The sequence below is a fragment of the Temnothorax nylanderi genome, unplaced genomic scaffold (genome assembly GCF_030848795.1).
Source record: "Temnothorax nylanderi isolate EJ_2023f unplaced genomic scaffold, tnyl_v1.0 TNYL_tig0058_pilon, whole genome shotgun sequence".
NCBI classification, from domain to species: domain Eukaryota; kingdom Metazoa; phylum Arthropoda; class Insecta; order Hymenoptera; family Formicidae; genus Temnothorax; species Temnothorax nylanderi.
Genome location: NW_027249120.1, coordinates 741,806 through 766,143, shown reverse-complemented (window position 1 = coordinate 766,143; position 24,338 = coordinate 741,806). Strand labels below are relative to the sequence as shown.

At 36.1% G+C, this 24,338-nt stretch overlaps 2 protein-coding genes and 1 long non-coding RNA gene across 8 annotated transcripts in view; 1 reads left to right on the top strand and 2 right to left on the bottom strand.

The window, feature by feature from the left end:
* LOC139773181 (uncharacterized) overlaps window positions 1-7,248 on the top strand; it is a 127,291-nt gene extending 120,043 nt beyond the window's left edge. Inside the window, exon 4 of the long non-coding RNA XR_011718289.1 lies at window positions 7,117-7,248. This is a non-coding gene — a long non-coding RNA (uncharacterized lncRNA). The remainder of the gene's footprint in view (window positions 1-7,116) is intronic.
* Window positions 4,350-16,458, bottom strand: Ask1 (apoptotic signal-regulating kinase 1). 6 transcript variants are annotated; one of them, XM_071707449.1, is made up of 24 exons: window positions 15,936-16,458; window positions 15,722-15,853; window positions 15,374-15,597; window positions 14,888-15,082; window positions 13,457-13,629; window positions 13,149-13,317; window positions 12,768-13,067; window positions 12,428-12,681; window positions 12,152-12,311; window positions 11,571-11,924; window positions 11,199-11,460; window positions 10,989-11,126; window positions 10,746-10,912; window positions 10,545-10,640; window positions 10,318-10,457; window positions 10,084-10,239; window positions 9,496-9,591; window positions 8,373-8,485; window positions 7,996-8,183; window positions 7,653-7,917; window positions 6,882-7,206; window positions 6,643-6,787; window positions 6,471-6,547; window positions 4,350-6,398 (listed from the first exon to the last, which is right to left on the bottom strand). In XM_071707449.1, exons 2-24 carry the CDS (start codon window positions 15,756-15,758, stop codon window positions 6,335-6,337), a joined length of 4,098 nt encoding a protein of 1,365 aa, XP_071563550.1. In that variant the 5' UTR covers window positions 15,759-15,853; window positions 15,936-16,458; the 3' UTR covers window positions 4,350-6,334. The 6 variants fall into 6 exon arrangements, with proteins under 6 accessions (XP_071563550.1, XP_071563551.1, XP_071563553.1 ...); XM_071707450.1 differs by having other exon boundaries at window positions 15,374-15,594; XM_071707452.1 differs by having other exon boundaries at window positions 7,996-8,165; window positions 15,936-16,457.
* A 3,551-nt stretch (window positions 16,459-20,009) lies between these two features.
* Window positions 20,010-24,263, bottom strand: LOC139773177 (uncharacterized). Its single transcript, XM_071707457.1, has 5 exons — window positions 22,420-24,263; window positions 21,979-22,122; window positions 21,695-21,808; window positions 21,313-21,459; window positions 20,010-21,132 (listed from the first exon to the last, which is right to left on the bottom strand). The coding sequence occupies exons 1-5, from the start codon at window positions 22,962-22,964 to the stop codon at window positions 21,015-21,017; spliced, it is 1,068 nt and encodes a 355-aa protein (XP_071563558.1). The 5' UTR covers window positions 22,965-24,263; the 3' UTR covers window positions 20,010-21,014.
* Between the last annotated feature and the right edge of the window lie 75 nt (window positions 24,264-24,338).

Here is a 24,338-nt window from a genome sequence, read left to right as displayed (position 1 = left end):
TTGCCCATCGATCTCGAAACAATCCCATCGCTGGAAAACGTGACTCGATAAATCTTATTTAGTCTACCACGAGGAGATAGATTATTCGATTGCGTGAAAATATCCAAAGTCGGACATCCTCTTTAGTTACTACATAGACGCAGTTAGTCAATTAAAAAATACAGAGAGAAGGACAAAAAAAGAGAAGTTGAAAGGACAATAGATACCGGGAGAAAGAGAGAAAGAAATAAGATATAAAGGAGACGACAGGAAAGAGGGGACAGAAAGAGAGAATGATGAAAGACACTGGGATTTGCAGCTCCATCGGAGAGAACAACCCTTTCTTGCTTCACTAAGAATGCTTTGGGGTTGCTTCTGATCGGGTAAACATTTAGGCCACTTTACCAGCAATGTAGACATAAAATCTACCTACTTTTCTTCCTTTTATCATTATACATCTTCACTGCGTCACTCGTTATAAATCAGTTTCATTGAATGAATATAATTATGCAACAACACCCATACGTTGCAAAATACAATACTGTATTTGGCGCGGTTTATAAAATGTATTGTTTTGCTATCACTCATTTTCTGGCTTTTAAAAGCACAGTGTCGAAAATCGTGACGCCCTATCAGCCGACTTTAAATATTCAATTTTAAAAGCGAAGTTATACATAATTCCGCAACGAGAAGGAGAGCGCGAGATTTCACTCCGCGAAGCAGGTAATCAAATCAAATGGCGTCTCGCAATCAGATCTCTCCTGCAGATCTCCGCCCCATAAGATCGAATGGAAAGGCGGAAAGTAAGAAAATATAAATCAGCGGGGTGGATTTAATAATTCACCGAGGCGAGCATGGCGCCCCCTTTCCCGAAAGCACAATCGAACCATTTAACCGTGAAACATTGTACATTTTGCACCACCCCCGCCTCCCCCCGTCCGGAAAGGGGTGCGCCGCTATTCGCCATCCCCATGGATACTCGACCATCCGATTATCCCGTTACAAAAAACTTTCCCTTAAGCGTTCCAAGCTCTGCAGAAGATTTCATAATTTTAAAGAAGCAAAACAGTTCGATGTCTTCTTCAAGAAATAACAACATATCTTCTTCTTAGCGAAATAAATCTCGCAAAATCGATGTACACCGATGTTGCTTCGTTAAAAAAATACGACATAAATTTTGTTTTTATTGCAATGTTTTCCTTAACAAACGTAATTCTTCTTCCTTTAGTTTCCTTTAGCTAAACGATGATATCGCGACGTCCCATTCGTCTCCTACGAGTCCTACGACGAATGAAGATAGGGCCGATCATCAATACGTCGTCGTGATGCCCTTTTCACCGCAGTCTGTTATGGAATTCCTAATGACGATGGGGCAACGTTTAGAAGCGGCTGTAATAACAACCGCCGGCTGCTGGAGCTCGATAGATAACGCGGGAAAATATTCAGCGATAAAACACGCGTCACTCACGTAGCGGGCTGATAAAAGAAAAATAACAGTCTTTTTTTATATTCTGATCTCTTCCGCGACTATACATAATATTGTACGTCCAGTATGGTGATTTTATATGAATAAGTCAGATAGATATTTGCGGAATTGTTAACGAAGACGACGAAAAAAATTTTATCAATTTTAAACACGTAAAAAGATTGTATGTTATCCGCGGAATCGATTGCGAACAATCGCCGAGAGGCTGCCGACTGCTTCGGTAACATTTACATAATCGTATTTCGGATCCTTTCGCAAGGTCATTTAATTATCCCCGTCGATGACTCGCCTCCGGGCGAGTTATATGCCGGGTGTGCGCAAAAAAAGTGGAACAAAAAAATCAATTCCAGATTACAATTTACGAGGTATGTTTGTATACTCGCATAGAAAATCGAGGATCGATCTTTGGCACGCCGACAAAATATGGAACGGCTATAATGTCATCCGATCAGCTCGTATAAAAATTATGTCGGCAGTTTGAGATGCTAATATTGTCCAGAGAGCATAATTTTGAACCGAATAGCTCGTATATAAATTTTTACGCGACTTACCATTAAAATATATTCTTGGATTCATGAAAAAGTCATCTCGAAATGAGGCCAATAATGGATGGTCGGACGAAGAAATATGTCCCTGAATTTAAAGTCAGTTTAACAATTCAAAATAGAGACCAGAAGTTTAAATAATATCAGTATTTCGTTTGTGCCCTGTTCATAATTATAATCCATAAAATTTTAAAACGTCACAAAAAATTGCTCTTCGACTGATTAGCGTCTACCGTGAGAAAATTCAGCTTCTCCGTTTGTCATCGCTCTTGCGAAATTTTGAATATTGCATGACAAGGAGAGGAGATGCTTTTTAGAATATCAAACGAACGAGGGCGCGCGGTATTATCTCTCTTTCTCTATGGAGCCGGAGAGCGGATAAGCCGGTTCTCGCCTAGATGCGGGGGATCGATCTGCATGCAGATGCACCCCCTCACGAGCGACACAAAGATGGCAGATCAAAGAGTGGTCATCAGTTAACATTCGAGCCACTCTGAATATTTCATACGCGGCCGTGACCGTGCGTAGATTGCACGCACGCGAGGTGCAAACGCAACAAAGGCGAGAGGCGACGGAATTTTTTTTACGCGGAGACACGGTGACGTCTTTGTGTGCGTGCGCCTCCGTACAAATGCCGATGGAGGCCTTTTGTCTCACACGATCGGAGCTGATCGGAGCTTTGACCAGCGCTTCGACGCTCGTCGAATGTTGGCAGATTGAAAACTTTCGCAATATCGAGTGTAGCTGCTCAACGCTTCCTTCTTCTTGGGATAAAGCGCGCCGTTCCGTCCGTATTCTTCTCCAGACGAACGATTTGAATCGTTTGCCATTAATTCGCTTGCTGTAAAGCGGAGCTGATGAGATTCTGTTATTACATTTTGTTATTGCATTTCATTATTACATTTTATTATTACATTCATTATTACATTTCATTACTGCATTTAATACATTACGTATTACAATTGTATTATTCTATTTTGATTCGCATTTTGTAATCTGTATTTATGTGAATTTATCTTTCTTTCCGAGACAATATAAAGTAAAGTATTTAAGCGGAAGTTGGACTATCAAAGTTATCAGATTATATTTCGATAAGAAGCAATACGAAGTATCTTCTTTCTTTAAAAAATACAGATATCTAGAAATGTATTGAGTATATATAACAGAATAAATAAATATTGGCATTTTCAATAATCGAGCGGAATCTTGTGCCTAATAATAACTTTTTTGAGTTTTCCTTGATCTATTTATTTAATTACTTAAAACATGTTAATCTCTGAAAAAAAGTCTTTTTTTTTAATATTTCCAATTTAAGAATCTTTTCAACACTAGTCGCCCAGCGTACGAGCAAAAGTAAAAGAATGCAATTTGAAAATAATGATAGTATTATTTTTTTAGTTTAGCGTGAAAGGTTAAAGGTGGCGATAAACGCTATCTCTGACTATTGCCTTCCTAAGATATCGATCGACATAACAAAGAAACCTTAGCTGGCAAGCTGAGTGAAAAGCGGTACCCCTCCGACGAGAGTTGTGAATCTATTTGACTTACTTACAGTCTGTCAAAGGTGTTCTGTCCCTTTACAGATGAAAAGGAGCAAAAGAGGATTTAAAAATCTAACGGTGTATTCCATCATACTCCATAACTTTAAATCCCAGTGTCGCTTTTTTTATCATCGAAAATAGAAGTTTTCTGAGACAAAGACGCTTCACGATTCGAAGTAATCTTTCTGTTTTGTATCCAAAAATGACCAATGCCAAATCTACACAGAAGTTGAAATATTTTGTTAGATTCACCGAAACAAAGACGTTGACGAAAGAAATAATATCATAGAGAGCGCAATCAATGATCTTTGAAAATAAGTCGAAAATTATTGAAATATTTTCTTTATTTTAAGATAACGATACAAAAATAGTCCGTGCGTTTTTATGTAACAGACCGTATCTTGTCAACGGAATATCAGGCCGAGACGCAGAGAACGCCTCGTCCATATCAATGACACGGTTCCTATGAAGTAGTTATCTACGAAGAGGAATATCACGCTCGAAGCCGATCACGTACTCATCTTCCCGTATTGCCTTTCCCCTCGAAAACGTTGTCCTTCCACTCCGTTACCCTCCAGTTTCAATTAAGGGAATTTGACGAATTCGCAAAACTGGTCATCCGAAAAAAACTCGAATATAGTTCCTTTATTAAATATATTTCCGACGAATATTTTTTTATCGAATAAAATCGAGTTGTTTGTGAAAGATTTGTTGCTAAAAAGGCAATTTTCATGCATCTCAGTTCATATGTGCTTAATTCTAAGAAAATTTGTTTAGGGCTATAATAAATAATCTGGATTTATATGTTCATTCCTTTATTACAAACGGTCGCACATGCGAGCAACAATTATAATTAATCCTATTTTGTGAGTGAAAACGATAATAGTTATAACAATATATTCAATATATTGTGGCGCTTGTTTTGAAGTTTATTCCTCTTGATTGCTGCGACAATTAACTAAGGTAAATGTACCAATGCCGGAGATTTATGTCTGGACACCTTTACCATTTTAGTTTTTAAATAGTATAACGCGAATTAAAATCAAAGATAAAAATATAACACAAGAAAAATATTTTTATCTTTGATTCTTTGATTTTAATTCGCGTTATAACTTATTTAAGGCTAAATTTAAGACTAAAATAATAAAAATGTCCAGACATAGGTACGTGCCCAGGCATTGGTACATTTTTACCTTAAATGCTCGTTAATTGAGCGCAAAAGTCCTTTTTTGGTTAGAATATCTGAAAACAAGCACCAAATATCGCTCTAAAAATTTTAATATATTAGTACACAAAAATATCGCATTAACATTAATTTTGTCAGTCATTATATCATGTGTTGCAACATCAGTGTGCGTATAATTAAGCTGAATCCAGCTTGTACAATGTATCCTTGAAACAATTAGGCACCGGGTTTTCGAGAAACGATCTCTCTCGAGGGTTTGTTAAAATTAGATACCTGTATAAATTCAACTATGTTAAATTTATATGTTAAAAAATCTAACTGTACAAAATATATTGTGCATCGCAAAAGGCACAGATAAGTTTCTCTCTTTACAATATTGCATAAAAGAAAAATCGGAATTTTTCCGTCATATAAAAACTCGTATCTACAAAAACTTGAATCAAAAGCCTGAATTTAATTGAGTTCATGATGCTCGAATCAATGTAAAACTCTTACGAATTACGAAAAAAAAACATCCTATTTACATGACAAATATCGACAGAAAAACACTCAATTGATTTGGAAGATTTATGTTTCGTGCAAATAAAATTTTGCTCTTCGGCAAACTAAGATTTCAATAGCGAATATTTCATACTATCTCATGTGAATGATATGTGACTACATGTATTTATTCTACATAATAAATATCTTTTCTTGTACTAGAACGAGTTTTGTAAGGCACTATAAATAATTGCGTTCCCATATTGGGAAGATTTGTATATTAGATGGGACGCTATGTAACTATTTGTTATATTTGTAAACGGTTGTTATATAAAGTTATTACTTTCTGAAGATACAGATCGTTGCTAATCAAGATTTTCTAGTGGCAATAGATTTGCTTATTCAACAACAAATATATCTATCTATATCTTGTAAAAACTAATTTATGTATATAAATTATATCAGTTTTATTATCAACTGGAAGCATCTGTTATTTCTGTTATAATAGGAAACATTATTAAACTTTAGAACAAAATATAATATCAAATATATTACTGATGATTCATATTCATAATCTCTCTGTCATTTTTTGTTACTGTTTTAGCTTCTTACATTTTACTATTCAACTCAAAGACTTCTAGATTTGACCATTTAAAAATTGAAGCTACAAAATTCTCTATAATAATAAAATGTAATATATAAAATACATTTTATGTGTAGAAATACTCTGGTTTCTTACATTCTGATATCAACTTTGGCAAAATAATTAAAATCTGATAAAAACACTAAGACATAATACGTTTTGTTAACATAAATCATCTTACATGGATTTGTTATATAATTGCTTTGTAAAGAATAATAGCAATCTATCATTAGGAACTACGAAATAAACCAGTAATATCATTATAACATTGTGTCACGGAGAAAACTCTCTCTTTATGGGAATTTGATTTATATCTAACATAGTATGTATGGCTGAGATTTAAATCATCAGATTTTTATCTTATTGCAGCCTAATCAAAACAGATATTTTACCCTGTTTTAAAGTCTAGCTACTAATTAGTGACACTTTATCACTAAAAATGATGGGAAAATATGTAATTGTAGTCTTTACAATTTAATTTCCATTATTCTCTCGATGTCTCAATATAGCTTGCCATATCCTGAGTTCAATTCCTCCCCTAGAATTTTATATAAGATATTTATCTCTATACGTGCTGCGCAATTATTAAATAATAGACATTATTTTTTACCTTAAGTTTAGTCTGCGAAGATCGTCCCGCGTAACATAACGCAGAATATCTTCCAGTGTATATTCCTCATATAGAAACTAAAAGTATTAAAAATCATATGTAAAATAAATAACATGTAATAACTTTTATTTTTATTCTTCTTGCTTATTTCAAATATCAGCGGAATACTTACCCTCTCGATTGATGTCTCATCTATTTGAAGATTCTGTAACCAATCGATAAGGGCAGTATCCGGATGTGAAGCAGAATTGTGCGTATCGGTAGTCATTAAAGACGCTGATTGTTGAGATATATTTCCAAAAATGCAAGAATTGTAGCTGTAGATATTTAAAATATTCGTTCATATAACGTTAATCAGATTTTTCATGCGTTGTAATACACAACAATGAATAAAATGATAATTTTCCGTACCCTGATTCCTGTCTTATTGATCTCCTATTAATACTTTCACACAGATGTATCAACGTGTTAACTTGAGCTCTCTGCTCTTCGAGAGCTTGTTGCAATAATGTCTGATACGATTTCTGACTTTCTATCAATTCCTGAAGTAGCCTCATATTTTCCATCTTTAATGCTCCCATTTGATCTCTATATTCCTTCCAATACTTATTATCAATGGAGTCACCGGTTTTTTGGGATTTTACAGAGTTTACCGTTGATACCCCAGACGTTGATCCTTCCTCGGGACCTTGACCACCAGGTTGTCGTTCTTGTCCAAGTAAGTTAGCGCCCAATTCTAGATACACAAAACACAATTTATAACACAAAACACATCCCATATAATGCTAATGTTATATAATACTTTTTAATTACATCTGGAAATATCTAATCTCTCAATTTTCAATAAAATCTATCTAAATCAGATGTGTGTGAACTCAAGTAGGATGCGGTAATCCTCTTACTGAACGCAACGTTCATAAGAGATCCTATATTATTGGTGACTTTCCCTCGAGATATTTTTAGAGTTGACATGATAACATACTGAATCTCTTTTACGTGTATTATACTTGAGATACATGCGTTACACATCTGGTTCATGTACCAAAATGTGAGAATCTAGCTAGCTGAGCGGAACACTTTTTTACTTACAGAAGTGTATGTTCTCATTAATGTTTTCTCGAATATGTGACAATTTATTATACCGCTGCTACTTTTATTTTATTGAAAGTAAATAGCACTTACCGGGAGATAAGACGGTGATAGCGGCCTGAACAGCATTTCTTACTAAATTGTCCAAGGCAAACATCCAATGTGGCTTTATACTGTGCATTCTGAGGACCTCATTTACTGCCGTTTGAAATAAATAAATAGCTAAATGTAGGTGATTGATAGCGGTCGAATCGAAATCCAATTCCTCTTTCAATGTTCGAATAGCAGTTACTATTACTTCCTGATTTTGCTCTGCGATATAATCCCTCAAGCCACGCATAAGTAACACTAAATGACTCTAAAATTGTAATAAATAATTAAGTACATGCCGATGGTTATTTGCAACCGCAATATTATTGCTTCAGCGTGTAAATACCATTTGCAAGACCGTTTGTCCCTCCGCCTGACGTATACCTCTCATCCAAACCTCGCAAATTTTCGCCTCATCTTGGTTGAGAACCCTCGTTAATGTCATACGTCTTTGGCTATCTTTCTTTAAAAGATAAAAGCCTTCTTGCTCCTCTCCAGATTTTTGTCCTGGTTGTCCTGTTTTGATCCCAATTTCTTATAAATATAAATCAATAATATCATATTATAATAAATCTTGGACAGATGGATAAATTCGCAATTTATCTATCTGCCCACGATCGCGATATTATTTATTTATATTATAATCTTGATAAATTCTTTCTGATATTTCCTCATAAATAATCTCCGATACTAATTTTATAAAATATCAAGAAATATATTTACCCCCTAATTCAACTTCTGGCGATAACAAGCCACCAGACGAACTTCTTCTGGTCATTGAGGCACCAGCTGTATCAGTTTCGCTAGTTTCTATCGATGGAGTATTCCCTATCGCACTAGAAAAATATAAACAGTAATATATTAATCGTATGTTTCTTTTACGTTATACTTTTGTACTACCTATCGAAGTGATAAAATTTTATTAACACTGTGTATCAGAAAATTGTATTAGAACATCCTGCATACAATTCTAAAACTGATAATTTTGTATCTTAAGTATTTTAATACTAAGACATTATTTTCTTATTTAATAATGTATACAATTAAAAATTCAATTATTCTTGTATTATATAATATAAAGGAACATAATACGCGAAGATCTGTTATGTGACAAATAATATACAAAGATACATAATCTCTATATATTTAACATAATATTTCGAAACAATTTAAATAGTCCACCTATTTTTAGGATATGAATTGCTATTTTAAGATAATTATGTAAAAAGCTATGAGCTATTATATAGGATAAGTCAAATGTTAAAAGGTTACTTTATTTAAATTATGTTCTAATGTATTGTATTCACATAACTGCACTTGTTATGTATGTAATAATCATCATTTAGTAAAGCGATTATATGTTAGTATATTTTTATGTCAATACTTAAGAGAATAAATCTAGAACCCAAAACAAAAAACATCATATAATAAAATATAATTATATTATTTCATTTCAAATAATACTTTAAAATACTTAATAATAACGTTATATCTAATCATTTAATTAATATTATTACTTGCACAAAACATAAAGGAACATAAAATCTGGAATGAATATGACTTATACATATACAAAGTTACTGGGTTATATATCGAGATACTAAACAGCATAAACATTCAATAGCAAAAAGTGCAGGTGACAGCATAATTACGGATATTTTTTACACAAACCGTTTACCTAAGCATTTTTAAGACAATAATTAAGCATTTTGAACATTTAATATTAATAATTGATTATATAAAAAATCTAAGTTATGGTCACAAATAATACGAAACCAACAAAACAAATCGTACCTTTAGTTATACTTTGCCTGCATATAAACAATGTACAAAGTTAGAACCATACCTGTTAAAAGAGAGGATTGCAGTAGGCATGCTGATGGGGGACAATAGGTGGGCTGGACTGCGTTCTCTCAATGGGCTTGACTTCGTTAACCCTGCACTAAATTTAACATTTTATAATTACAATTCGCAACGTGCATTCACATAAAATATTATGCTCTTGCATTATACTCTTTGTGCAATGTTGCAATTTGGACAACAAATTTTTAATAAAAATATGTTATTAAAATATTTTAATAAATTTAAAGGATATAATAATGGCTATTTAAAACTTAAAATTAATTAAAGTAGAAATAAACATAATTCACACTACAATATACCTACATATAACGCGTGACAATACACAAATTAAATACGTTATTCCTTGATAATATTATCATACGAAAGTAATAGAATTCCGCATTTCCTAATATCTCGATGCTGACAATTACCAAGCAACATAAAAAATGAGATTGGCACCAAAACTGCGTGATACAAATGAAATAAATCAAATAAAAGTACAATATACTAAAACAAAGGCGAGGACGCCACAGACTACAAAAGTGCTCACACAAAACGGAACATTATGATAAAAGTGAAAATTTTGTAATACCTATCATCCGATTGAGACATCAGCATAGGTGTGGCAGCGACAATGTGATTGTTATTCGTTTTATCGCATTTTCCCAAACGTTCCAATCTATCTGCAGGGACCGATATACTTCTACTGAAATCTGGCGGTGCGACTAATCTGCTGCTCTTCTTTTTTCTATTATAAATAAATATTTTACTATACAACTGTAAAAACTTATAAAACTCAATAGTACTATGCTTTAATTTTATTTACTCATTAAGAAATGGATCTTCTAATAGTTCTGCCGCGGTTGCTCTTATATCAGGATTTGGTTCAAAACAACGCAATATAAAACTTTTTGCTCTCTCAGATAACTCTGACGGTATCTCAGGATGTATTTTGTAATATCCCACCTAAAAAAGCATATATACATCAGACATTTGATAAGTTTAGCAATTCAATGTTTCTAAAATGTTATGTATTTAATATTTTAGATTTACTTTGAAAACAGCTGCTTGTGGAGAACCTAGTTCAATGAATGGAGGCTTTCCAGTGGCCATCTCAACTATCGTGCAACCTAAAGACCAAATATCCGCCTAAAGAAAAATTTGAATAATTGTCATTGCGATGATACAAGAAAATATGTCTTTATCCTATGTGTGTGTGTGAGAATACCCTCAAAACAAAACGTTTAAACTCACAGGCGCACCATAACCACGTTGACCTTTATCAATAACTTCAGGTGCCATGTATTGTAATGTTCCAGTAAATGTTTCTGTACTCGGACATAATCCAGCCAAACGTTTAGACATACCGAAATCAGATATCTTTACAACTCCACTGTATGTATTTACCAATACGTTGTCACCTATAATAATAGAAGTAAAGATATTATTTGCTTTAACAAATAATCGTGAAATTCATGTATCTTACAAATTATGTACCTTTTATATCTCTATGAACTATTTTTTGATCATGGAGATATTTAAGGCCTTCCAACATCTGTTTAGTATAATATGAGATGGTCGATTCGTTTTCTTTTAAAGGACCCCATTTCGATCTTAGCAAGGCTGATAAACTTCCTGAAATTATGAGAAATTATGAATATTTAGAAATGTCATTTTTTTATGTTAAAATATTTATTTCTTTCCTACCTCCAGGAACTTGCTCCATAAAGATTTTGAAATATCCATCCTCGCTTACTGAGCCCAAATATTGAACGATATTCCTGTGTCTCAATTGGCTATGTAATTTGATCTCTTCGTGAAGAGGCTGTACATCGCCCAAGTTTCGTTCACGAATTTCTTTCACCGCAATCCTGACTTGCGTATTTAAATCACGCGCTGCATACACAACGCCGTATGTTCCTTTGCCGAGAATTATGCGCTTATTTTGATCATCCAATTCATATTCGAACTATAAAAATACATAAATTACAAAATTCATAAAATAATTAAAGGTTATGTACAAAATGCATGTATACATGCTACTAATATAATAAAGTGATATTAAAAATGGATAGAGACCTTCATGCGCTCATCAGTCATGTAAGCATCCAAATCTGTAACCATGCCTTCTTGATCCCTAGTCATCTCTAAGATCAAGTCGTAAAATCTTTGCCTACATTGTACTGATGGCAGGTACATTTGAAAATCATCCGAGTTTTGATGAACATACAGAAATAGGCATCTTTCATCCCTTTTGTATAGGCTTACGCTACGTATCATGTTCGCGGTAAACAACCAATCGTGAACTTGTTTACACATGTTTCTCATATTATCCAAACACAAATTCCATATTTGTATAGACTTCTCTTCCGCGCCAAGATTCACGTTCACATAACTCGGCATTAAAATCTTTGTTGGTTCCAACACTAAAATCTAATAAAAATATTATAATGTATTAAGCGTTTTTACTGGAAAGATTATTAAAGTGGGAAGTTCTTAAGAGTGAATCCATAAATCTGCACTAAGAGCAGTTTTATATTATTCTTACTTTGACCCAAAATGTACAGAAGTAAGCTGGATTGGTAACACATAACTATAAGCCACAATCTCCCAAATTGGAAACTGGATCCTCAGTAGAACGATTCCATTTATCAACTTACTGGAAACCGTATACTATCGCCAACCTCCGGCTTTGTAGCTTCGACAAAGTAGTCCATCCAGAAACTGAATATTTGTTCCTCCGGTGAAATTTCAGCTTCCTCATTCTTTTTACGAAACCTATCTATCAGTGATATGTTGCCGATTGTCGATTTCAGATACCTAAAAATTAAAATAATTAATTAAAATAAGTTCTAAATATATATTTTTGTTCTCAATTTTAGACATAGTTGTTTTTTACTGAATAAATATCTAAACTTCGTTTCTCGTATACCTACCAATTCGGTGGCTTTAATTTGAACATACATTCAGCTGCTTGTATAGCTTTCGAATAATCCTCCGCTAATACACTAATCTCAAAAAATGTCGCTACATCCCAATAATCTTTTAAGCTCGGTAAACTGCCTTTCTTGCCAATTAAGTTATTTAATACCATTCCTATGTGCTGTAACTCCTCACTTTTAGAGAATTCATTTCCTGCTATGACCAATAAAGTAGCAAGATTTATACCAGCATATTCGTTCGGCTGAACCTACAAATATAACAAAAACAATACATATATGCATCGACAGAGATGCTTCCAAGGATAGAGAAAAGATTTATGTACAGATACTATACCTCAAAACCTTTTCTGTACCAGTGGATCGCATTCTTTAAACTCTCCTCATCTGTGTGTCTGCTCTCTACAAATTTGTCTTTATATATTCTTCCACATAAACATAACATATCAGGAACATGATTTTCCTTTTTCTCCAGCGCTTTCTCGATAACCTTTAATGCTTTTTCTCGATCACCCTCTTTATTTCGTCGATTTAGAGCAAATGCGTATAAATATCTTATAGCTGGAGTATTTATATAATTCTTGTGAGTTGGTATAGTTCTCAAATCATCAACCAATTGTACCATTGCATCGTAACCCTAATAATTTTAGAATGAATGTAAATGTCTCTGACGGTACGATTCCCATTGGGAAGTATCATTAATCTATCATTATTTTACCTGTATTTCCCGGAATGAAATGAGAACATTTAAAACGACTTCTCCAGACAGAACATTTGGATCATCTAAACGTTTGCGCATGTTATTCAGAGCTCTGGAGAGTTCTTCTCCAGAATATGTCTCACGCGCCTTGCGTAAATCTGCCAGAAATTTCTCCTTCATATGTGCTCTGAAAGTTTTAATAAAAGCGTGGTTCACATTAACATATTAAACATGTCTGTTTCCTGCACTTCTTGATGAAATAACGATTAAAATTTTTTAATATGACATTTCTGCTTGTACTGGAAGTGATTTTCACATTTACTTACTTGGATTGTATTTCTACATCCTGAAACAATTTCTTGAGCTTCAGAGTGAGGTGCTGTTTGGGATCTATTGTTTCTTCGCTTGTAATTCTGCTGGTCGCTGGGTTAGTAGCTACACATGAGCCACACGATTCCACAACGCGATACGAAACAAATGTATAACTGCCACAGGATAACTGTATAAAAAAAATTTTCTGTATAAACTAGTTGTATGTTTAAAAATATTGCATACCGCTATAATTAAAAAGAATTTGTTTTGTAAACGCTATCAGAAAAATAATAGCTAATCACAAATCACGTAAAAAGATTATTTGTATTTCGCCACGACATACTTTATATATTATGTTATCAATAATATACAAGCATAATAACTGAGTTCAACTTTCCATTATTCACAACTCATTTCATGATTATTTGCCATATAATTTTACATTAACTTTAGTAGTCACCTCAACATCAATTTCTTTCTCGAATTCTTACACTTCCTTATAAATTATTCAATACGAAAATTTCAAATAGAATCAAGAATCTGGATGCACTACAGAGTTGAAACGCACGTATAACGAATCAGTAAATGCACAATGTTGCAACGTATTACGCGTGATCGGCCAGCACTAACTGCTACATTAAGTAACTGCTATATTGAGAGTATGAGCTCACGTTTTTCTACTCCATATTAAGCGGAATTACATATTTGGTGCTTGCCCAACAGGCAGAGACATCGTTTCATTTGATAGTACCGAATGTTAAACTCACGGCTGTCTGACGTCCAGTACGGTTCCGCGCGCACGTTCTACGTTCTAACTTGTCGCCGACCGTAGTAAAAATACCAACTCTTTCCGAACTCTCAAAACGACAAAAATCTCGCGGAAAAATTAATCAGCAAGCAGAAATTAATTATGTTAATAGCTAAGTGATGATTAAAAATTCAGATAATTGTTCAAGTGCCTACAAATCAGCAAGATTTATCTACTCGTGAGAAATGCGTGATAATAAGAAATGTGAAATGTATCGTAAAAGCTAACGCCCTTTCACTATTTCCACTTTTTTAAATCTTCTTGTATAAATTAAATACAACACAATTTTCGGAAACAGATACTTAAAATAGAACTTTTTATGTGTTATAAATAATTCTTGCAAGAGAAAACTACTTTATGGATATGTTCTCAATATCAAGAATACAGGAATACTGGAACTGTTTGTTATGCTGCGACAGTGCATACAGTGTGGATCACTTGCGCCTCGGGCAATTTATGAGAGCATTAATTGAGATCATTGCTATAAAGTGCATCCTAAGTCTAACAAACGGCCAAGGTCACTTATGCCTTACCGCTACGTTATGTTCAGCGTTTCGCAATGAGTGTACAAGACTTATTCGCATTTACATTCTAAAAGCATTGAAGAGTCTGAGCGGTGTACATTGTACATACGTACCTTAAGTCTAATAGTAGCTTCCGTATCTATATCATTATACAGCAAAATGTTTTCCTTCATTCCGAAGCTTTCCCTGACACCGAGATGATAGAACAGCGCAGATTGTTGCAACTGTATACTTAAATCCACAACCGCCACATCAGCGTTATAAAACGTGTCCAGCACATTGGTCTCGCCAAAATCAAGTTTCTCAAACTACAAAAGGTGTATGGAAAATTAAAAGAAGGCCAAAACTTTACTTTACAGTCTTCTTGCAACTCTCGTATCTTCACTTATTTATAGCTTTAAGAGTATAGAAAGTATTATTAAGATTATCTAGTACTTGACTTTCGATATAAATAACTTGTTTTGAAACTGATAAGATTGTTATGCTGCGACAGTTCGCTTTTTACTTTTATCACATTTTCATTCGGAGTCTCGTTCAAAATACGCGTTTCACCATCCTGCTGTTATTCAAATCGTGCCAAAATCGTACAAAAATTATACCTGAATATGATGTATGTTGGCGTTGACCAAATTGCAGGCCTGTCTAACTTCGTCCAGCGCTTTCTTTCGTTGAGCCAGATGTTCCGATTGTTGCAAATCCAAGACGCAGGCAACGTCCATCCTGGGCCTCCCTGGCACCGTCGTGTGCCCTGATATGTCACTCTGCGTTCCCACGCTATCCGTACTGGAGATACCTTCCATGACGCCAGATTGCGAGGCAGCTGCTGCGCAAGTTCACTCTTATATATATCGAAAGTATTTACCCAGTTGCTACATTGAAACCGATATCACAGATATGATAGCGTAGGCATGAGGTATGACAATAATGGACAGAAACATATGATTTACCAGCCGTATCGTTCATGTCGCCGCAAACAGAAGGCATGTTGTTGCGTACTCCACTCGCCAGACACTCGACCGGCGCCTCTCTCGTACTCCTCTCTCTCGCGGAACACCCCAAGGACTGAGCTTAGCGTGTACCTGCTCACAAAACAGAATGTCAAACGCTACGTTCTAACTGTGACATGCCAACGACAAAACGCTCGCCGAGCCATCGATTCACCTCCACACGTATGAAAGCAAGTGCGCAATGTCATTTCCTCGCGGGATACCAGTCTCTCGTGGCAGAAGCTCGGCTCGGGATCGAACGTACGGGGACGAACGTCACTCCTCGAAGAAGTCATCGCTCTCGGTCCTACGACGTGACCACCGCGCGAAGATAGAGTTGCTATACGAGGCACTTCCAGCGAGGATACGCAACAGCATCCCGCGCGTCCACTGGCAGCGATAAATATAGTAAATATACCCGTCCGGCGCTCCGCGAAACTCGAGCGAATCCTGGGGGGCGATTAATCGGCGCGACGTAGCGAGCGCACGCAGCAGAGGACACCTTTCGTCACGAACATCGTAGAAAACCGCGGGCGGCGGACGTTCCACACTCCTTCCGGAGCACGCAAACCCGGGAGTCCCCACGTCCCCCCGAGCCGCCCCGAGGTCGCCAAGGTGCGCGAGTACCCGTGCTCTCCGCACTCCGCAGTTCTCCCCGCGAAGAAGCGTTTCGTGTCGCTTCACAGATGGCGGCGAGATCAGAGGCCGCTCCGCCGGTATAAAAATAGAACGTTCTCAAGATAGCGCCGAATCGCGCCCGCGCCGAGGCCTAACCCAGCCTAACCTACGGCTGCCCCAAAAGCTCTCGGCGTTGTAAGAAGCGTGTCTGAATCTGAACAGTAAATCATTTGGATACGCGTATCGTATACAAGCCAGATGCACGCGGCGTTGCTTCACCTTGACGAGAATATTAATATAAATCATGTTATTTATATATATATCGCAGTTTACTTTAGAGTATTTACAGTTTTGTTGCGTACATGCTGCCGGCCAAAAGTTCGAGGCCATTAATTGAAAAATATCTATATGTGAAATAAAATCAAACTTATGCATTATAAATTTATTTACATATTTTTATTATTTTGTTTATTGTTTTATAATAAAATGAAAAATAATAAGATGTTTGAAGGTTTCTACAAAAATTATTTTTAGAAGATAAAAAGAATATTAGACTCTTTTTTCGTTATTACTATCTATAAACAGTAAAATTACTATCTGTAACATTTTTTTATTCGGAGATTCTGGACACTTTTTCCTCACCCTGTATATATACCGACATACGCAGAACGTTAATTGGGTACGTAACTTAAATAAAAAAAAGTTTACGATTCATTGTCAGTCCGATAATGTATAATTATCGCACGTGTAGATTGACAGATTCCTCGAATTCCATCGAGGCCATCGTTCGTCTTATTAGCGCTATCATCCGGGTCAATCGAAGAGTCCTTGGCATATGCGTTTGCAGGCATAATCGAGAGACGTTGAATATGCTGCACGCGGCACGTGCAGCATTATTATATAAATCCATGCTCTGTCAGCTCAATTACATGAACCCGTTCGGCACGCGACCTTTCGAAAGGGAAGAATGTACCTTTAATTTTATTTCGGAAACACACTGCATGCGCATTATTTCTAGCTGCCGCCGAGTGTAGCCAGAAAAAGAAATCGGAAGAGACCGATTTTTGTATTTTACTGATTAGAATAAAATCTTGTTTAATCATATTACATTATTACATATGTTTTATCATTATACGTATATTCAAGATCACGAGAAAATTCTATTGTGAAATATAAAAATATAAAAATACAAATAATATAATTGTATAAAAATTGCTGGGTAGACATGTTTAACATTTTGACTATAGCTAACTCTGATCATAAGCCTTAGGAATTCTAAAACCGAGAAGTGCCCGATCGTATATGAAATATATAAGCTAGGCACACATTGCCGATCTAGAGAGATAGATCTATCTCTTTTACTTATAAGTTATAACAAAGAAAAAAAAAACGAAAACAGTAACATACTTTTCTATATCTAAGTATATACGATCTGTGAGATTACAATTATGCTTTGATTCCAAAATGTCATGCAAAATTAATGTATTTTTTGACCATTTTATTTTCAATAAATTAATTATGTTACCGTTTTTACTTTAAACGGTCTACTTAATTATATTATAAGGATATATGTCTTTATTGTTTTTAATATCCTTATAAATATTTAATGAAATAATTTCTGATTGAGTAAGTAAATTCATCTGTGATTCTCAACTGTGGGGCCCTCATAGAAAGTTATGTCTGTCGGCCAAATATGGGCGTCGAGGCAGTCGATTCTGCTTCCATCCGGTTTCTTTATATACCCGACGACTTTACGTTACGCGCGACAAAAGTCGCCGGCCCCGGGGAGTCGTCCGGGCAACAGCGAGATACTTTTGTCGATCGACTAGAGTCGACCGTCTACCGGGAGATCATGAACGCCCAGACGGTCGACGTCGTTGATGGCTGTGGGGGAAAAGGAGGATAAACGCACGCGAGTTTGTGGGTCATTCGCATTCGGTCGAGCTGGGTGCTACAGCACGGAGCACCGTGGAAACGTACCAATGAACTCCACGCGAATAGGTTGTCAGGAACATGAAAGAGTCGTACGTGTGTCTCTCTCTCTCTTTGGATGCGCGTAACCATTCGGACTGTCCCCCGTGCATGTGCAGCGTGCATTCGAATCACTTGTCTATGAGTCTGTGTTAAAATAGGCAATTATATAATACAGCTCGTTCGCCGCTCATTCGAGCTGTCTCTATCGCTCGTTCGATCGCTAAGCGAGCGTTGCCCTTCGGCGTCGCGTGGACTTGGACCAACCACTCAGAACCGGAACCAGAACCTCGACAAGAGTGGTCCTCGAGAACACGAAAGAAGAGAAACACTCGAAATAATAAATCATCTCAGAATTTAGAAATATCTTGCTATTAAGAGATTTTTCTCATTTTTAATTATTAAATAATCGGCTTGATCAGATCAAGAATCTCTCTCGGGGTTTCCGACTTGGTCCAGTGACCCTCCGCCGTTTATAACGAGTCGCGGTTCCGATCCGCCACGGCCGCGGGGAAAGAGAAAGAGAAGGAGAGAGAAAGAACGGGTTGACCGCTCCGCTATCCGCGGGCCGAGAGATCCGCGGCCCGCGGCGCGTTCGTACGCGCGCGGCTTGCGAGTGCGAGTGCGTGGAAGGATAGTGGGGCGCAGTGATGCGCGGAGCGGCCACTCCGCAGCGCTCCCCTTTCAAGAGGAGCGCATAAGACGGCGGGAGGCAGGCCGGAGCCGTGATCTCCGGACCCGGACCGCGGACCGCGAGAGCGATGCAGCGCGGCGCGGTACTGCGCTCCGGACTCCGGACCGGCTCCTCGGCGTGATGCCGCCCTGTGCCGGGGGGTCCCCGAGAACTGGCCTGCTCCACGATCGACGTTTCCAGACCACGTCATTGCGCGCGTGGAGGAACACCGGGCCGACGCGCGACGAGAGGTCGACTGCGAATCGCGAGAAGGGGAATGATGAAAATCCGACCCGCGAAAAAGAAAATAATGATTGTCATCGTGTATGATTTTGAAACATGCTACACCCGACTGCTCCGACTGGGTTTATCTTCCTCGGCTTTGAGAGTCCCTCCAAATATCTCGCTATTGTAATAAATTTTATTACGATATAATAAATTACGCATGGTCCAATATATGTATATACATGATATATATGTGTGTGTATTATTCAGTTTTTATGCAATATTGACATGCCACGTGGTCTTCCTGTGATCGCTTTGTTATTTAATTTACTCATATGTTTACGAAATAAGAGCGTTTTGATATATGTACGTTTTAGCATGACAAACATCGCAGAGTGAATCATATTAGAATCTACTAATTTAATGAAAAATAGCCATATCAAACTATTTCGTCTACCGTTCCTTTGTACACTTTATCAATTGTCTTGTGATGGATTAAATGTGTTTTTAAATGTTGCCAGTGAATTTCATAAATTTTCTTGCACATTTTACATTCTGCCTTAAAATTCTTTAACAAAGTATAGTGTTTCAATAAATAACTACTTAAAGACTTAAACCATCTAGAATCTAGACTCTGCGTTGCCACCCCTCTTAATGGCACAGCCTCTGTATCACTAAATACGATACAAAAACTATTTCACGAAGAAATGTCGAGAAACATGTTTAAGGGAGGTCGAAAAGAAATGCGAAATAATTATTTGCTCAAATGTAGATATTGATATTATAGTTTGAATCTTTAACAGTCAGATCATGTCGCTCCACTTACAATTATTCGACTATCGCAATTTTTAATTCGAAGAAATTACATAAAACAAAACCAAAAAGCAAAGTCACTGAGCATAATAACGGTTGTGTTTCGACAGATATTCACTGCCAGTGCTGAAAATCTATTACAGATTTCTAGCACTGACAAGAGTACAAGAGGAGTGAATATCGACAGCCTAGGATCACTATAAACTCAGTTGATTTTGTTTTCTTTGTCTTTCTATGGCTGCATTCTGATATTTACTGTCAGCAACTGTCAGTACTAAAAATCTATAGCGTACGTAACGTAAAATACAGAAAAATATAGATTTTTATTACTGACAGCGAATATCGGAATGCAGCCAATGTATACATTATCAGCGTTACAACCATTATAATTAAGATAAATATAAATTTATATATAATACACCTAAATCTAAAAATAAGATCAAATATATAACCTTTTAAAGATTTACAAGAGGTACATACACATATACATATCATCTTACACATAAAATAAAGTACGTTCATAGGAAGCTAGTCAATCACGGACCTTGAGTTTTTGACAGCCAAATATGCAAATCGCACAGTCTGAAGATTGATACGCAAATAAAATCCTATTTTGCATGCAGAGGAATTTTATATATTGCAGGTACAATATAAAAGCCATAATAACATGATGACATTATTATGACTTTATTTACCACTTAAAAGTTCCTCGGATGTCCAAATAATTTTCAAGCGATAAAATTAATTTAAATTTGGGAATCCACACTTAATTCGATTCTAGTAACTTATATCAACTATTTCATTTATGTCATGAAGAATTAGTTCTAATTACTTCGTTAAGAAGCCAAAATTGTTTTTAAGACAATGTTTAATACATAAGATCTATTTACATATATGGTATATTAAATACGAACCGAATAATTATTCGTTAAGATCATTCGTTCTTTTTGTCATTTAGGGCAAATTCGTAGATGAAACTTCCGAGTCTTCTTTATGTTCCACTTCAGTCATATCTATGTCTGTATCGCTGCCCGAGTCATCAGTATCACTGCTTGAACTTGAATTGGTTTTCCTATATTTATATATAGAGATTAAAGAAATAAGAAATGTGCCATGAAGAAATTTATTCTAATTATGTACGTTACTTCATTAAGAGGCCAAAATCGTTTTTAAAGCAATGTTTAATATATAAGATCTATTTACACACACACATATACATATATTGTATAATAAATACAAAGCGAATAATTACTCATTAAGGACATTTGTTCCTTTCGTCATTTGAGGCGAATTCTTAGATGAAACTTCCGAGTCTTCTTCATGTTCCACTTCAGTCATATCTATGTCTGTATCGCTGCCCGAGTCATCAGTATCACTGCTTGAACTTGAATTGGTTTTCCTATATTTATATATAGAGATTAAAGAAATAAGAAATGTGCCATGAAGAAATTTATTCTAATTATGCACGCTACTTCATTAAGAGGCCAAAATCGTTTTTAAAGCAATGTTTAATATATAAGATCTATTTATACACACACACAACACACACACACACACACACACACACACACACACACACACACACACACACACACACATATATATTATATAATAAATACAAAGCGAATAATTACTCATTAAGGACATTTGTTCCTCTCGTCATTTGAGGCGAATTCTTAGATGAAGTTGCTGAGTCTATTTTACTGCCCGAATCATCAATACCATTACTTGAACTTGAATTGGTTTTTCTATATTTATATATGGAGATTGAAGAAGTAAGAAATGTGTCATGAAAAAATTAGTTCTACTTATACACGCTACTTTACTACAGGCAAAAATCGTTTTTAAAGCAATGTTTAATGCATAAAATTGATTTATATATAATATATTGTATAATAAATACAAAGCGAATAATTACTCGTTAAAATCATTTGTTCCTTCTGTCATTTGGAGCGAATTCTTGGATAAAGAGGCTGAGTCTTCCTGATGTTTCACTTCTTTTACAGTCGTATCTATATCTGAATCGCTGCTCGTGTCATCGATTGAACTTGGACTGGTTCTCCTACATTTATATTTAGAGTGATTAATGAAGTAAGAAATGCGATGAAGAAATTAGTTCCAATTGTGCACATTATTCTGAATCTATTATGAAATTTTATTATTCAGACATTTAGAAACAATTAAGTGTCTAACTCAAATATTTTACAGATCTGATAATTTTTATCATAAATACTATATAATTATTATATATAGGTATGCCTTGATCAACACTTGTATCTCCGCTACATTTTCTTTAGCTATTGATTGTTTCATTATTTTATATTTTTCAATATTTTAATTAATTTTTTAATGTACTTACCCATGAGATTCATTCAGATGAGAAACAAAATGTATCTTATTTTTTGCCTTTAGCTTAAATGGATGACCACAGAGTTTACATTCCCCCATAATATCATCATAATTTTTATTTGTTATTAAGTAATCCCATATCCAATCGAGTCTCTGTCTATCTTTGCGCTCTGTTTCTGTTAATACGTTTCGATGTACATTTTTCAAGTGTTCATGTAACTTACACATGTGTGTAAAATCAACTACTGCAAAACAATTACGACATTTTGCCGCATAATTCTTTAATTTTGAGAAATGTTTCCGTACGAAGCGACGTACCGGGATCTTTTCTTTATTCACATCATGTTCCATATTATGTACGGATTCCGTATGATGTACGAAATTATATTCTAAATGATGTACACGGGATAAATGTTCTTTTAATTGTATTATTATTTTCTCAAACGCTGAAAACCTATTACTTTTAAATACAAAAATCGCGTCACAATATTGGCACATTAATGTAGGAATGTAATGTTCAAGCACAAAATCATGTTCTGTTTTCTGCTCTGCCATTATAACCGTTTTGCGAACCGTATTGCGAAGCACTAGATACTAAATACAGAGGTACAGAAACCACGTGAAGAAGCGTTTACGAAAATTACTTACGGAAGGTCGAAAACAGCGGTGTGACACTTGTCAGAACGTAAATATTGATATGTAGTTTCAATTCGTCTAATTGTCAGATCACAGCTCTACTTCTTATATCGATCACTTATTTTAAACTTATATTAAAACACAATGCTTTACAATTAAAAAACGAAACTAGCTATACATATGGCAAAAATTAATGTCATTATTTTACAATTAATATAATCTTAGAAAAGTAATGAATATCTAACTAAATTTAAAACGGGTTTAAAACATTTAAAATTTGATCGGAAACAATCATTGTGTAATGAACTCTGTTGGATTTTTCATTTTATCATTTGTTTAAATGCATATAATATTATATATTATGTATAACTTCCCGTTTATGTTGAAATTTACAACATCGGGAAATACTACTTTAAACGCAGTATTTAACGTATCGGCAAGCTCAGCATAAACTAAAAATTCTGATTTACTCTCCACCGATGAAATAAATATTATCTGTTAGTGACATTTATATCGTTCTTTTAGTTTCGTAAGAATATAACAGAATGTACTTTATCGTATCTATAATTCTTCGTTAAATCTTATATATTTCGACATATTTTATATTTTGCACGCAATTTGTTATTTTTCCTGACTCTGACAGTGAACGGTCGCGTCATCGTCGTTTCGTTATTCTTCATTCACGGCGCAGGAAGCAGCGGAGGAGAGTGTCAGCCGTATAGGTAAGCGCAACGCGACGGTTCGCGCGGAGAGAGGGAGAAAAAAACGGAGCTAAACGGAGCTGTGTGATTTCGGATCGGCGGGAACCGGCCTGTTCCGTCTTAGGATGCTCGCCTGATCCTCGGGGAGCCTCGCGGTGTAGAAACCGGTCAAGGAATGCGTGTAACGCGTGTACGTACACGTCACGCCCACTCGTCGTCCCCGTCACGTACGAGGCTCGACGGTGTTCGCATACGCGCTCCGCTTGCGGCCTGCGCGCGTGTTGCGCGTGTCGCCGCGCCGTATTGCCGTATTGCCGTATACACGTCGGCTGCACGCCACATACGCGGTCGCACGAGGCCGATCACGAGCGTGTGCGGAGCGACGCGGACGCAACGACGTGACGCGCGCGCGGACCGGAGACGCGCACGTGCGTCTCCGCGTGCGTGCGCGCGTGCACCGACACGGAACACGCGGCCGAAGACGATTGTCGGAAGCCGAGCGAGCTGCCAGGAAACTAGCAAGAGCGACAAGATTCGCTCTAGGAATTTCGCGGCGGGAGAGGATAGTTTGTGGCTCGGGGGTATCTCTATA